We start from the raw sequence: 16,198 nt of genomic DNA, 5'->3' as shown, positions 1-16,198 counted from the left end.
ATTAGTGTTTCGATTACAATCTGACTTTTGTCTTCATACTAGGAATTCCTTGTGTTTCTTGCTTACTTTTGTCCTCCTCCTATTTCTAACTGCATGTTTTTCTATATTTTAGTGGTGCTACAAAGGTCACTGCATGTGGAAAAATCCTAATCAGGTGAAGCAGGATGGAGTCTGGGCGTCTTGGAGCAAGTACGGCTCCTGCTCGCGCTCCTGTGGAACCGGGGTCCGCTTCAGGACACGCCAGTGCAGCAACCCAGCGTGAGAACCCAGCCTCTACCAAAATAACAGAAACCAGCATGCAATGATGATGAATGGGGGAAATGCCTACTTTTAGCTGTCTGTAAAGGAAAACAAGGGAGGGAAAAACTTTGTTCATTATTGTGTGTAATGAATCCTTTTAACAGCACAAACCGTATTTTTTCTAGCGTGTAATCGAGCTCCATCGCGATGTGCGGTGAATGTTTTTGTATAAGCTGCTTATTGTCTAATAGGATTGTACAATGTGATAACAGAACACTGTCATTCCCCGCTTCTTAGAACCTCTTTGTGTGATCCAATTCCTTGTTGTGATGTCTTGGATTTCGGTTTCTTTCCCAAGGCCCTCCAACGGCGGCCAGGACTGCCCGGGAGTAAACTACGAGTACCAGCTCTGCAACACAGACGACTGCCCCAAGCATTATGAGGATTTCCGAGCCCAGCAATGCCAGCTCCGCAACTCTCAGTTTGAGTACCAGAACACCAAACACCACTGGCTTCCCTACGAGCATCTCGACTGTAAGCCTGTAAAATGTCACCAGAATGTCACCGTTTGTCTTTGTGTCCACCGATGGAGAGCCATCGATATTATCATACTGCCACTGTAGATGCTTGGTGTGGATGCAGACGTCTAACAGAAACACTGCTTTATTACTTCCTGTCCTGATCTATTCCCGAACACTACACTGCCTCCAAGAGTCTGCACTCACTCACATTTGCTCTAAAATAGGTTGATCCATGAAAACTGCTCTGTGAAATGCTGACTGCAACACAATCATCACAATGAGTTTTTAGAAATGCACACAAAGGCATCCGGGTAGTGTAGCGGTCTATTCCGTTGCCTACCAACACGGGGATCGCCAGTTCGAATCCCTGTCTTACCTTCGGTTTGGTCGGGCGTCCGTACAGACACAATTGGCCGTGTCTGCAAGTGGGAAGCTGGATGTGGGTATTTGTCCTTGTCGCTGCCCTAGCGCCTCCTCTGGTCAGTTGGGCGCCTGTTCGGGGGTGGAGGGGGAACTGGGGGGAATAGCGTGATCCTCCCATGTGCTACATCCCCCTGGTGAAACTCCTCACTGTCAGGTGAAAAGAAGCGGCTGGTGACTCCACATGTATGGGAGGAGACATCTGGTAGTCTGCAGCCCTCCCCGGATCAGCAGAGGGGATGGAGCAGAAACCGGGGCGGCTCGGAAGAGTGGGGTAATTGGTCAAGTACAATTGGGGAGGAAAAGGGGGGAAAAAATCAGCAACAAAAAAAAGAAATACACATAAAGGTGGATATTAACTTTATCTATTCAGATTAGACTAGTAATTGTCACAGTGAAACAAAAATAGCCCACACAACAGGTATTTCTTTGAAGGCTGCAGCAGTCTGTCTGTCTTTCCATCACTGCCTGTCGTTGTGTCGGCTCATAATTCAAGTGTCGTCATGTCTGTGCAGGAATTCGATATCTACCACAGTAATGATAACACATTTTTAATCAGATACAAACAAGCTGACCAATATATCATGTACCCCAAACTGGAACTTTCTTTTTGATTAATTTCCCACATTACAATGAGACAATACCCAGACCTACAATTAAGACCACACATAACACAACGCAAACAAACATACATGCAAAAATAAGATCACAACCCATTAAAGGCTAATTCCAGTTTCTTTAATACCCTGTGTCTTCTCGTTGCAGTTTTTGTCATAGTGCATGTTAGTTATGGTGTCATCATTGTATACATATTTTTTCACGTACTTATTTTACTTTATTTTTATTTTGTCCTATTTTATTTTATTCTCTGTACCAACAATGGCAATCTTAATTCCCAGTGCATGTAATGCACATGGCAATAACAGAATTTCTGATTCTGATCAGTTATGGTATCATCACCGGCTTCTTCTGGACATGGGACAACGGGGTTTTATGGGACAACTCAAGTCTAATTCAACCCGGTTATCTAAACCACATATTTGGAAGCAAAAATGAAATGTAAAAGTTAGAAGTTATTACCTGAAATGTCCAGTATCGTCAATGGTGGATCATATTGTTGATCTACTACCTGCAAGAAGTAGCAGCCTGTACCCTGTACTTGCTGTAGGTAGTAGTAACCATCCATAAACTAGGCGGCCAGCACCACAGAGAAGTCATAGATGATGGACAGTCATGGACACAGTCTGACTGAGAAAACTGTTTTTTTTATTATTATTATTATTATTCTTTTGAGTTTGAGCATGAGTGAGTATGCACTATGGCAAAAAAAAAAAGCCACATTGTAAAAAGACGGAATGTTCCTTTAAAGTTACAGGGTGTGATTTGTAAACACCTATTCTGGTGTATTTGTTACCCCCGTGCATAAATACTCAACAGTTATTCTTTCAGATTCATAACAGTTATTCTTTCAGATGTTACAGTGTAGACAAACAGCCCTTTACAAACTCTGCAAGAGCACTGTTAACACACGACAGTCTCTCCGTCAGGGCTGTAAGAAAACATCGATACACTCACACTCGAGTATGGCGATATTATCTTCTGTGATACTGTATCGAGTCTACCACTATATGCATTTTTAATTGTAAAGGTTGGTTGTGTTGTGTGTAACCCCACGACCGCTAGATACGTGTTGTAATCTATCTTCAGCCATTTGACTCTTCCACTCCAACCCAACAACATAAACTGAGACAGGAAGTAGCATAAGCTCAAAGAACACAGGCCTATGACATCACAATATATCACCTTTCTGACAGTATCACAATATATCACGATATATTGAATCATAACCCGGTATCGTGATATGTATCGTATCACCAGATTCTCACCAGTACACAACCCTACTCTCCAGAGGCAGAGCGGATGTGAAGGTATTGGTACTGGAGTCTAATCCCAGTACACAATGGTGTGGCTTTATAAAGGTCATAACTATCCCAAATACTCTCTTCATCTCACTTTGAATTCATAGAAAGCCGCAGCTTTAGAGCAGAACACATAAAACAAGTTCATGTGTCACTTTTCTTTTAACATTGTGGGCTTAGTGGCGAGTGCAGAGGGTCAGATTTACAGTCAATAGATGGCGTTACAAGTAGTTTGTGAGTCATCTTGTATTGGATCTCATAGGATTTGTTAGAACATGTCGTCCAGACATTTTGTCATAGATAAAACTTCTACCTTTCTTTCCTTGCGAGGAGGCTTCCAGTCCAACTGGAATCAATCAGCCGGATCAGTAGGCTTACTCCAGCTGGGATGGTAAAAATGGTAACCGAGGGATTCCGGTTGGTTACCATTTTTGCAGTTTTTGGGCTGCTCTGACATTTTTGGCAGACATGAGGTTTATGCTGCAAAACTCGTGGATGTAAGAGGGTAATGGCATCTCTTCAGTGTCACAGCCAGAACTGGAAAAAGGTCATCTCACATGACAGCGAAGGTTCAAAACCAGGAAGCTCCAAGCACTTATGAAGAGAACTGAAAATCTCATCATGCGCTGTCTCGGGCATGGCTGAATGTGCACGTGAGTGTGTTTGCGTGCCAAACGCCTTGTTTGTCTTTGTGTGTGTTAGTGTGCCTGCTATACTGTTTATGTGAGATGATTATTTTGCTATTTGGCCTCCTTGCATGGGTTTCTCCTGTCTCACCCTCTCATCTCTGCCTGTAGTATGTGGTCAAGGTAAACTGCAGCGTAGATGGCGTGATGCCTTCATATCCCCAAAATGTGGTCTTTCAGCTCAGAGATGGCACGCCACTGTGCACCTCCAATACTCTGTTCTCTTCAATCTGTGTCTGCTCAGCTCTCTGTGTTCCTCTGTTCCACACTGCTTGTGTGGGAGTGGGATTTGACACCGAGTGCTCCTGTGTGCGTCCAGGAATTTCAGAGACAGTAAGAGGGAAGTGCAATGGAAAATGTCTCGGGGATGATATAGAGGAGTTTTGAGCCAGATGATGTCGAGCGTCATTAGCCACCTCAAAACAAAAGACTTGGCTGTGCAGGCTGCTTTTTTCATCATTTTGCTTTGTTTTCCAGGCAGGAATGGGAAGGGAGGAATTATTCAAGTGTCTCATCCTTGATTTCCCTGTTGTCTTTTTTTCAGCCAACAAGAGGTGCCACCTGTACTGCCAGTCAAAGGAAACGGGAGATGTGACTTACATGAAGCAGCTGGTGCATGATGGGACTCGCTGTTCGTACAAGGATACATACAGCATCTGCGTGCGCGGAGAATGTGTGGTAAGAACGGCAACATGGGAAACACTTCAGCGTTCTCAAAAAGCTCACATTTCAAAAGTCTTCACAACATGCATCTGCAAGAATATAAAAACATATTTAAATATATAAGATATGTATATATAAATATAGGAATATATTTACGGGTAAATGAGAGCATCCGGGTGGCGTGGCGGTCTATTCTGTTGCCTACCAGCGTGGGGATCGGCAGTTCGAATCCCCGTGTTATCTCCGGCTTGGTCGGGCGTCCCTACAGACACAATTGGCCGTGTCTGTGGGTGGGAAGCCAGATGTGGGTATGTGTCCTGGTTACTGCACTAACGCCTCCTGTGGTCGGTTGGGGCACCTGTTCGGGGGGGAGGGGGGACTGGGGGAATAGTGTGATCCTCCCACGCACTATGGCCCCCCGGTTAAATTCCTCACTGTCAGGTGAAAAGACGTGGCTGGCGATTCCACATGTATGGGAGGAGGCACGTGGTAGTCTGCAGCCCTCCCCGGATCAGCAGAGGGGATGGAGCAGCGACCGGGACGGCTCGGAAGAGTGGGGTAATTGGATGGATACAATTGGGGAGAAAAAAAGGGGGGGGGGAGAAGCCACAAAAAAAGGGGGTAAATGAGATATGAGCATTAAAACAGGGTTTATCCTGGCGTCACTTTTTAAACTCAAGCTTATTGCCTGGTGAACAAAAGCTGAATAATCAATCGGAGCTTTGGAAGGACCTCACAGACGTGTACTTTTTACTTCAGAGGTGAGAAAGAAAAGTCGAGAAGTTTTTAGGCCTTAAAAGGAATACAAATAGTCCTGTCCAGATGTGTGTGTGCTTGTGTAAGTGGGGTCGTGTCATTTGAATGTCAACAGCTTAAGTCTGACCTTTATTTCAACTTACAGACAAAATCTAACAGGATGTTGAGGCCAGTCGGCCTTTAAAAGCTGTATTCGGTAACACTTTTTCTGAATGTGACAACTCTCCGCAGAGTCGGCTTGTGTCAGTGCCCCTAATAACCGATGTTATGAATTTCCCCTAGAAACCTCAGCTCACACCATGGGCTCCATTTTAACTCCCCAAACTTTTGTTGCGGCATCTAGAAAGTTGGCTGTGACAAAGAAATCGGCTCCAGCAAAGTCGAGGACAAGTGCGGCGTCTGCGGTGGGGACAACTCTCACTGCCGCACGGTTAAAGGAACCTTCACCCGCACCCCGAGGAAAGCAGGTAGGAAACCATGACACTACTGCAAACTCAATGACCGTTCACGGAATGAACATATCTTCTGCTTCTTCATGGGACATCTCTTGGGAATCTGTTTCACACTGAAATATAATTACAGGATTCTAAGAAACTGAATTTGGAAACTTGCTCACATGTTTTTCTGGGCTGCTTTGTACAGTTTGTTCACAGGCAGTTGTGTTTGGGTAGCAACTTGTCCTCATGTGCACTTTAAACTAAGGGTCATCTATAGTCAATGCTCAGAACAAATCTTGAAGGACCAACATACTGGGCCGTCTGGGTGGTGTGGCGGTCTATTCCGTTGCCTACCAACACAGTGATTGCTGGTTCAAATCCCTGTGTTACCTCTGGCTTGGTCGGGCGTCCCTTCAGACACTATTGGCCGTGTCTGTGGGTGGGAAGCCGGATGTGGGTATGTGTCCCGGTCGCTGCACTAGCGCCTCCTCTGGTCGGTCGGGGTGCCTGTTCGGAGGGGAGGGGGAACTGGGGGGGGAAGAGCGTGATTCTCCCACGCGCTACGTCCCCCTGGTGAAACTCCTCACTGTCAGGTGAAACGAAGCGGCTGGTGACTCCACATGTATGGGAGGAGGCATGTGGTAGTCTGCAGCCCTCCCTGGATTGGCAGAGGGGGTGGAGCAGCGACCGGGACGGCTCGGAAGAGCGGGGTAATTGGCCGGATACAATTTGGGAGAAAAAGGGGAGGAAAAGAAGGACCAACACATGTAATTTAATTGACAAACACACTTGTCCCTTTCCAGAGGGTGCATTAAGATGAGTTATTCGGTACTTGCTGACGGGGGTCTTCGTTGCGTGTGCAGTGCATACGCGATGCCTCTGTGTGATGGTTTAGGCAGCAGTCGTGGCTCTGCTGATTACCGAGGCACCAGTCTAATTATCCACCAGAAGGCCCCGTGTTATTTGTGAAACATGAGACGATGAGAGCTGACATTTTCAAGTACGCCTCGAGGAAGAAAAAAGGCCACTTCCAATTATTCTTTGTCCCCAAATGACAATGTGCACAATCATGAGTATTAATGTCCTTCAAGACGGAGTCGCACACAACACCTCTTTGATTCTCATGCAAATCACACTGATTGTCTTCTCTGGGTTGTTCCAATTAACTTTTAAGTCTGAACGGGCATGTCCATAATGACTGGAAATTGACAGACCTGGCATGATTTAAATGGATCAAGCTGTGGGATGAGAAGTGTTTCTCCTCGGAGGCCATCAAAATTATGTCCTGCACAGCTAGAAGGCCATATTATCTCACTGGTACCACCAGTATATCTTGCACAGCTAGAAGGCCGTATTATCTTACTGGTACCACCAGTATGTCCTGCACAGCTAGAAGGCCGTATTATCTTACTGGTACCACCATTATGTCCTGCACAGCTAGAAGGCCATATTATCTTACTGGTACCACCATTATGTCCTGCACAGCTAGAAGGCCATATTATCTTACTGGTACCACCAGTATGTCCTGCACAGCTAGAAGGCCATATTATCTTACTGGTACCACCAGTATGTCCTGCACAGCTAGAAGGCCATATTATCTTACTGGTACCACCAGTATGTCCTGCACAGCTAGAAGGCCATATTATTTTACTGGTACCACCATTATGTCCTGCACAGCTAGAAGGCCATATTATCTTACTGGTACCACCAGTATATCTTGCACAGCTAGAAGGCCGTATTGTCTCACTGGTACCACCAGTATGTCCTGCACAGCTAGAAGGCCACGTTGTCTCACTGGTACCACCATTATGTCCTGCACAGCTAGAAGGCCACGTTGTCTCACTGGTACCACCATTATGTCCTGCACAGCTAGAAGGCCGTATTGTCTCACTGGTACCACCAGTATGTCCTGCACAGCTAGAAGGCCACGTTGTCTCACTGGTACCACCATTATGTCCTGCACAGCTAGAAGGCCACGTTGTCTTACTGGTACCACCAGTATGTCCTGCACAGCTAGAAGGCCATGTTGTCTCACTGGTACCACCATTATGTCCTGCACAGCTAGAAGGCCATGTTGTCTCACTGGTACCACCATTATGTCCTGCACAGCTAGAAGGCCATATTATCTTACTGGTACCACCAGTATGTCCTGCACAGCTGGAAGGCCATGTTGTCTCACTGGTACCACCAGTATGTCCTGCACAGCTGGAAGGCCATGTTGTCTCACTGGTACCACCATTACTTACTAATGCTAGAACATAATGGTTGCTCAGTGAGTCTTTAGGAGTTTGTTATTGAATGTTCAGACTTTCTGCTAGCTGATATCTTTGTTGTCTGCTGCACCGTGACCGTCAGACTAATACCTGGAACATAACAACTCCATTATGATCCTCCCTGTTAATTCTTATGCAGAAGAAGTATTTCTTCACTTCTCCAGCATGAACAAACTCACCACCATGTGTTTGTTTTCAAATACACAGTCTCAAGGTTAAAGCAAGATGCTGGTTTTTGTTTTTTTTATTCTGTGAATTTGAAGAATAGAAATGTTAGCGTGCACAAAGTATTCATAGTGCTGGCAGCACCAGAGGCAGTGCTGCGTAGTAAAAAAGCAACAAAAAAAAAAAGTCCCATTAAATCCTAAATGCTGCAAAAATGTTTGTCGAATCTCCTATTTAAATAAGAAAAGTTAATTCACTATGATAAGGCCACTTTAAAGTAACGTCACAATTTATCCACTTTTGCCATTAATCCAGATCAGTAGTTTTCTTCATGTATGAATACTCCCCAAAATATGGGTGGAGTGTAAATATGGTAACACTGTTTATATAAAACTGTATTGCGGTTTCAACATTGCTCTTAAAAACTTGTTCTAAAATACGAGTTACAGTCGACAGCAGAGCAAGTCTACAAACGTCAGCATAATGACAGCGTCACCTCTGTCTAAACCCAGGGTGGCGCTGCTCTGAACACACACTCTGCTCCTGTGATGACCGGGACAAGAAAAAGAAAACGCACAGCTTGCTGTAAGTCAGTGTGACTGAGCAGATGCAACGCAGAGCATGACCAACTGCACCGTGACCGTGACCTCACACAGTCTCCTGAATACGTCTGAAGCTAACGAGCATTGGAATAAAGGGCCATGACTGACTTCCCATGTTCAGCCAATTACTGGCCCAGTTAGCTTTCAGACCAGTCTTCTTGTAACTTGAATACCGGTCTTCTTTTAACTTGAATACTGATCTTCTTTTAACTTGAATACTGGTCTTCTTTTAACTTTAACACTGGTCTTCTTTTAACTTGAATACCGGTCTTCTTTTAACTTTAATACCGGTCTTCTTTTAACTTTAACACTGGTCTTCTTTTAACTTTTATATCTTCTTTTAACTCTAACACCAGTCTTCTTTTAACTTGAATACTGATCTTCTTTTAACTTTAATACCGGTCTTCTTTTAACTTTAACACCGGTCTTCTTTTAACTTGAATACTGGTCTTCTTTTAACTTTTATATCTTCTTTTAACTTTAACACCAGTCTTCTTTTAACTTTAACACCGGCCTTCTTTTAACTTTAATACCGGTCTTCTTTTAACTTTAACACCGGTCTTCTTTTAACTTGAATACCGGTCTTCTTTTAACTTTAATACCGGTCTTCTTTTAACTTTAACACTGGTCTTCTTTTAACTTTAATATCTTCTTTTAACTTTAACACTGGTCTTCTTTTAACTTTAATATCTTCTTTTAACTTTAACACCGGTCTTCTTTTAACCTCAACACCGGTCTTCTTTTAACTTTAACGCCGGTCTTCTTTTAACTTTAACACCGGTCTTCTTTTAACTTTAATATCTTCTTTTAACCTTAACACCGGTCTTCTTTTAACTTTAATACTGGTCTTCTTTTAACTTTAACACCGGTCTTCTTTTAACTTGTGATGTCGGTTCCTTTTAATTCAAGTTCTCTTTTTACGTCAGCAGATATTAAAGACCTGAAAGAGCTGAGGTAGTTTTTATTTCTTAAGCTTTATGGTCCATTCAGACAATTGTTTGGCTAAATTAAACAAAAAAGAGCGTCCGGTGGGTCTAGTGATCTATTCTGTTGCTTACCAACATGGGGATCGCAAGTTCGAATCCCCGAGTTACCTCCGGCTTAGTCGGGCGTCCCTACAGACACATTTGGCCGTTTCTGCGGGTGGGAAGCCGGATGTGGGTGGTTGGCAACTCCACATGTATCGGAGGAGCGTGTGGTAGTCTGCAGCCCTCCCCGGATCGGCAGAGGGGGTGGAGCAGCGACCAGGGCGGCTTGGAAGAGTAGGGTAATTAGCCATGTACAATTGGGGGGGGGAAATAAAAAAAAATTAACACAAAAATAGTATAATGCAAAATGGTTATCTTTCTCCGGGGTGTTTTTGTCTGTACACGTGTTTGTTTGTATATAGTGGTTGTCACATAGCAGACCCCAAACAATAGACCCACTGAAGTCTATTTTAACTCAAATCGGGCTGTCAGTGATTTTCTGAACAGGGAATAACTGACAATACACTTGAAAAATGCACTAGAAATAAATACACCAAAATACACTCGAGACAACTGAAAATACACTAGAAGCTTTAAAAATAAAAATAGTGCATGTGTGCATGCACACACACACATTATTTGTCATGGCTTAAAGGTCAACGGTAAACCTGTAGGTTGTGTTTCATTGCTCACTTCTCATTTCTAAAACATTCAATCACATTTGGAGCTTAATTTGTAATTCCAGGCAATAAATAAGCTTAGTTAGAGAGCAGTGGTGTACTCAGAGATATGCTAAATAGTGAGCGCCACTTCTGTTAACACTCACCAGGCAGGTGCACCGTGCAGCTGGGTTCACGTAGATTAAAACTTAGCATTTGTAGCCTGGGAACCAGACGAATTCGCAGATGCTAGTTTGTCTGGCTCCTCTCAGTTCATTTGTGATTTGCAGGGGGCGCTATCAACGGCCGCACAACGAAATGCCTCTGGATGCAGTTGGATAGACTTACAACCAATCAGAGCAACGGAACATGTGACGTAGCACTTAAACGTTTACCAGATCCTGTAGGAAGTACGGCAAACACATCTTTCTTATCAACAGAAGCTTGACGTGTCGTTGTTTGTTACTCTTAGAGAGAAAATATACCGTCCAGTTCGTTTAATTCTGTCACCATATCGGATTCAACAGACCGTTCCACATCAGCGGCAGCCAACGGTGCTCCTCCTCATGTTTGCATTATTTTTTCCCACCCGCATTCCTTGAAGACCAGCCTCTTCTCTGCCTCTGATTGGCTAGCCCAATTCCTAACCCCACCCCACCCTAACCTTAACCTTAGTCAACCTAACCAATGGAGGCAACGAGTACTAGCCAATCAGAGGCAGAGTTCCTGGAATGCGGGTGGGAAAAAAACAAGGCTGTACGTCATCATATCAAACCCGCCCCATATTAGATAAACAGTTGTGATTGGACCGACCTGGACCAGGTCCACTGGAAATCTGGCGGGAGGGTGGCCACACATGTATAACAGAGCAAATGTAAAACATGATCTCAGATTCGTCCGGTTCCCAAGCTAAGCCTATTAAATTAATAAATTAAATTAATTATTGATTAAATTATCATGAATATATCATAATCTAAAAATATAAAATTAAGTCATAAATTAGGAAAAAAATAAATGGGAAAAATAAATTAATAAATTATCGAATTAATAAATAAATCCCAAGCCCAGATAAATTAGTTTATTTTTTTTTTTTTAATTTTGATGTATGGATAAATTAACTTAATTTTTGATTTTTTGATTTTGAGACACTTCAGAATTTTAAAAAAAATCAAAAATTAAATCAATTTATCCGGGCTTGGGATCGGCACTGAGAATTCACCGGCTTTGCCTCCTCAGTCGCGGGGTTCTATTAAATGAAAAATTAATAAATTAAAAAAGAAGCGATTAAAAAACCCCACATTACTTATTCATGCCTCTTTAATTGTCAACAATTAGTGGCTTCTCCCAGTCAGCGACGCCTCTGTGCTGCCACACTAATGTAACATGTTTGTGTGATTGACCCTGTTGATCCTTTTCATTTGTGTTCACATATTTTTCCTTAATTTCTTAGTTTTTTTTTTTAAATTCAGTGTCACTCAGAATCATTACACCTTCCCTCCACATTTCCACAAGGAACATTTAGTTGATTGGAAAATGTCAAGGTGGAGGCGATGAATGCACAAAAACACATATGCACAATCACGCAACGCAACACATCATGACAAAACACAATGCAACAGACAAGACGGATTCTGTTTTGCTGGCCGCAGTAAAGGTTACCGACCACGTGGTATCGAGCTTTGCCTTTTATTATTATTGTTGTTAATGTATTTTAGTCAAGATTTATGTACAAGGGGAATTTCTTTTCTTGGCAACATGTGATGCTGTTATCTGTTAACATGTCTGACTGAGAGGGAGTAACCAAGTTAAAAATGTGTTTCATTTACACCTGGACACGGTGTTATGATGCCTCATTAATCCTGATGCTGTTTATATGTGGACTTTCATAAGTCATGCACGCACAGGTGATACATCATAAATTACACACTAGATTCAAAATGAAGTGCCATGTTTTTTAGCTTTATAGGGAGCATTGAAGTAAAAATAAAAAGGTGGCCATTCTTTCACCACAGCCATATTTATAATGTGGAAGATATGGAGGAAAACACAGAGGCCTCATCAAATCGTTCCATGATGTGCATGGTTATGACCAGTGGCGGCTGGTGCTAAAAACGTTTGGGCGGGGGGGCAATTTAGCTTGGTGCAGCACACCTGACAGCTGCTTTAATGTCCACACAGTCACAGAGTTATTAAGAAGGACCATGTAGCCTATAGATTCTATCAGGGTTCGTAGATGGTGGATGATTGACAGTTGAGACGAAGCGTCATGGTGGGTGTGAACTCGATTGACAGCCACAAGAATTGTCCAATCACATTAGATCAAAAACCATTAAAACAAAACCAATTCGCTGCCAATAAAAGTGGGAGTGTCTGGGGTGCACAGAACTGCGCCCCTGGAAAACCTGAAGAAACCAATCAGACAGCAGCCTCAGGTCACCTGCTCGCCACAAGTTTGAGGGCTTACATAAGATATCGTTTGGCCGGCGCCCCTCACCCAGGAAGTGTATGTATTCAGACAGGAAGTATATGTATTCAGACAGGAAGTATATGTATTCAGACAGGAAGTATATGTATATAGACAGAAATCAACCAAATACCATTTGAACCAATATTTAATGGCTGCTGACAGACACTCACAGACTGACAACACTTTTATTTCATCATTATTTGCGTTATACAGCTAAATTATATTTAACATGTTTAAGTAGATTTTCATCTCTTGATATTTGTAGGGGACAGCGCCCCAGCGCCCTGTACTGGCCAGCCGCCACTGGTTATGACTGTGAGAAATTCACCTGCTGTGGTTACATCTCTCTCTCTCTCTCTCCCTCTCTTCGTCACTGTTTTTAACTGTTAACCACTGGCCTTTTTCGACAGGAAAACAGTTAAGCAAGAGAAACCAAAAAGAAACCCCTTTGTTGGAAAACCCAATATGCAAGTATCCAGTGTTGCTGATCCTCTGACGGCCTCTCCTGTAGTTTTCTGTTCCACTGACTGCTTGTAGTTCGATGTGACTAGCTAACGTACGACTAACAGCGTAGACGTCAAAAGAGTGACTAGTCTGTCCTTTCTCCCTTTCCTCTGTAGCTGTTGAATTGTCCAGATGGGTCTGTGTAGCTGATTCATGGAGGAGTCAACTATGACCCACTGAAAAAACCTTTTTTTTTTGTGTATTTGACATGTCTTGCTTTTTGCTGTGTTTGACTAGAAAAACCTATTCTCTGTAGCTACTCTTAGCTTAATGGCACATCAGAATGTTATATTTAATGCACTCGCAGACCTGTAAATTACAGTGTGGACTATCAGCCTGCCCTTTTAGTCTCTAATGGATAACCCAAAACAGAACACACATCAGTGCTTGTGTCTTACCTCACCCCAAGCTATTCTTGGACACCAATAGTGTGTATGTATGTATGTGTGTGTGTGTATGTACAGTGATCAGCCAAAACATTAAAACCACTGACAGATGGAGTGATTAACCTTGATTTTCTCATTACTACGCCACAGAAGAGCTACTGTAGCTCAAATTGCTGAAAAAGTTAATGCTGGTTATGATAGACAGGTGTCACAACACAGTGCATCACAGCTTGCTGTGTATGAGGATGCGTAGCTGCAGACTGGTCAGTGTCCATGATGACCCCTGTCCACTGTAGAAAGTGCCTACAATGGGTACGTGAGCCTCCAAACTGGACCATGGAGAAATGGAAGAAGGTGGCCTGGTTCTGATGAATCATGTTTTCTTTTACATCATGTGGATGGTCGGGTGCATGTGTGTTGTTTACCTGGGGGAAGAGATGGCACCAGGATGTTTACCTGGGGGAAGAGATGGCACCAGGATGCACTGTGGGAAGAAGGCAAGCCGGCAGAGGCAGTGTGATGCTCTGGGCAATGTTCTGCTTGGAGACCTTGGGTTCTGGCATTCATGTGGATGTTACTTCGACACCTACCACCAACCTAAACATTATTGCAGACCAGGTACACCCCTTCATGGCAACGATATTCCCTGATGGCAGTGGCCTCTTTCAGCAGGATAATGTGCCCTACCACACTGCACACGTTGTTCAGGAATGGTTTGAGGAACATGACAAGGTGTTTCCTTGACCTCCAAATTCCCCAGACCTCAATCCGTTCAAGCATCTGTGGGATGTGCTGGAAAAACAAGGCTGATCCATGGAGACCCCACCTCGTAACTTAACGGACTTAAAGGATGTGCTGCTAGCGTCTTGGTGCCACATACCAGAGGAGACCTTCATAGGTCTTGTGGAGTCCATGCCTCGATGGGTCGCAGCTGTTTTGGTGGCACGAGGGGGACCTACACAATATTAGGCAGGTGGTTTTGATGTTTTGGCTGATTGGTGTGTCTATATACGAGAAATTGGCTTTGTAACGTGTCATTAGATTGTAATTTTGTCCAGTCGAACTGGTGGTTACAAGATCCTTCGTTATCACAGAATGCACCCTCAGAGGCGAGGGAGTGTTTTTGCCTTTTTTCAAGAGCTAGATGGCTTTTTATTTTTGTGACATAGAGCGGTCATCCAGTACTCTCTCCCCTGACGTAACCGTAGCTCAACTCAGAGACAGCACACTGGCTGAATTCTCACTTTAGGGACCCCCAGTTCTCCAGTAACAGGTGGTCCAGAGTTTTGTCTGCCTGTCAGATCTAATGCAGAGTAATCATAATGATTTTATTTGCATTCACCATGAATGACAAGTGCCTGTCTGCAGCATCTCTTCAGCTTTCCCAACAGAAACGGTTTGCTTCCTTGTCTGGTGCAAAGAAAAAAAAGTCTGTCTGTTTCTGCTGTGCTAATTAATGTGTCTGTCAGTGACTTAATGAAAGACATGGTGAAAGAAGTCAATGAGGAACAAAGCACTTGCAAAAACGAACTAACCACTTCCTTCCATTTTCAAAGGGAAGACCAGAGGAGCCTTCTCCTTGCCCAAAGGAGCTCGAAATGTGTATCTGAACGAAACGGAGGATTCTAGAAATGTGTTTGGTGAGTTGGCGGTAGGTTTGCGAGGGGTGGGACATCCACAGCAGAAGTTGACTTTGCTGCGTGCAAAATGTTGAAATATGCTCAAAGGCCTTCTCGTTCCTCTGTCCCTCAGTGTCCACGTAGTCAAAACCAGCACAGATTTAAGACAAACCAGATGATTTTCAACACTATCCTGCAAAAATATATAGTATCCTCATCATTATCATCCGTAGGTTGATGTCTTTTCATTACACTGTTCGTGGATACGAATGAGAAACCTTTCCAGCATGTTTCAATAAAATATTTTCTTCTAGGTCTTCATGGCCTTGGAGAAAGTTGATGTAGAAATATGTAATAGTTATTTTTCTCTCTCTCTCTCTGTCTCTCTACCTTCATTCCTTACAGCTTTGTAGAGCAAAGTTGGAAAAAAAAACTTGTGCAGCATTTGCGATGTCCCCCCCTGCAAACGACAGAGATATTTCTGTACCTGCTCTCTAACCTTTCCCTGTATTATCTTTCCTAACCCGTTCGGCCTCTGCTGCTGCTGCTGCTGCTGCTGCAACTCATGCAAAGGTTACCTTAAGATGTTTCTCATTCCACCCGGGGCTAGACATGTGGTCGTCCAAGAGCATGAGGCGTCCCCTCAAATTCTTGGTAAGTGCTGCTCATTTCTTGGTTGACGCTGACATGTAAAGGTGTAGAAAGGTTGACTCCATGTCCACGCCCCTCTCCCAGCATGCCCTCTGGTGTGCATGGCAGCGAAAGAAAGAGGCAGGTGTTGTTAAATCATAATGTCAAACAAGTTGCATTCACTTATGAGGCTATCAAACAGCAGCACATTTGTCAGTTCATTTCCTGTTTCCTGTTTAGAAATCAAGCCTATTTAAGAGGTGTTTATTTATTTATTTTTCAG

General features: G+C 43.5%; 1 protein-coding gene across 1 annotated transcript in view; it reads left to right on the top strand.

Annotated features, from left to right (window-relative positions):
- The window catches only part of adamts3 (ADAM metallopeptidase with thrombospondin type 1 motif, 3), a 202,440-nt gene that overhangs the window by 149,745 nt on the left and 36,497 nt on the right, over window positions 1-16,198 (top strand). The window contains exons 12-17 of the mRNA XM_056280392.1: window positions 113-258; window positions 599-774; window positions 4,331-4,464; window positions 5,549-5,672; window positions 15,223-15,306; window positions 15,859-15,939. Of these exons, the coding sequence (XP_056136367.1) occupies window positions 113-258; window positions 599-774; window positions 4,331-4,464; window positions 5,549-5,672; window positions 15,223-15,306; window positions 15,859-15,939 (745 nt within the window). The remainder of the gene's footprint in view (window positions 1-112; window positions 259-598; window positions 775-4,330; window positions 4,465-5,548; window positions 5,673-15,222; window positions 15,307-15,858; window positions 15,940-16,198) is intronic.

Source organism: Lampris incognitus, chromosome 1 (genome assembly GCF_029633865.1).
Source record: "Lampris incognitus isolate fLamInc1 chromosome 1, fLamInc1.hap2, whole genome shotgun sequence".
Lineage (NCBI taxonomy): Eukaryota > Metazoa > Chordata > Actinopteri > Lampriformes > Lampridae > Lampris > Lampris incognitus.
Note: the sequence above shows the minus strand (reverse complement) of the source record. Positions and strands in the feature narration are given on the sequence as shown.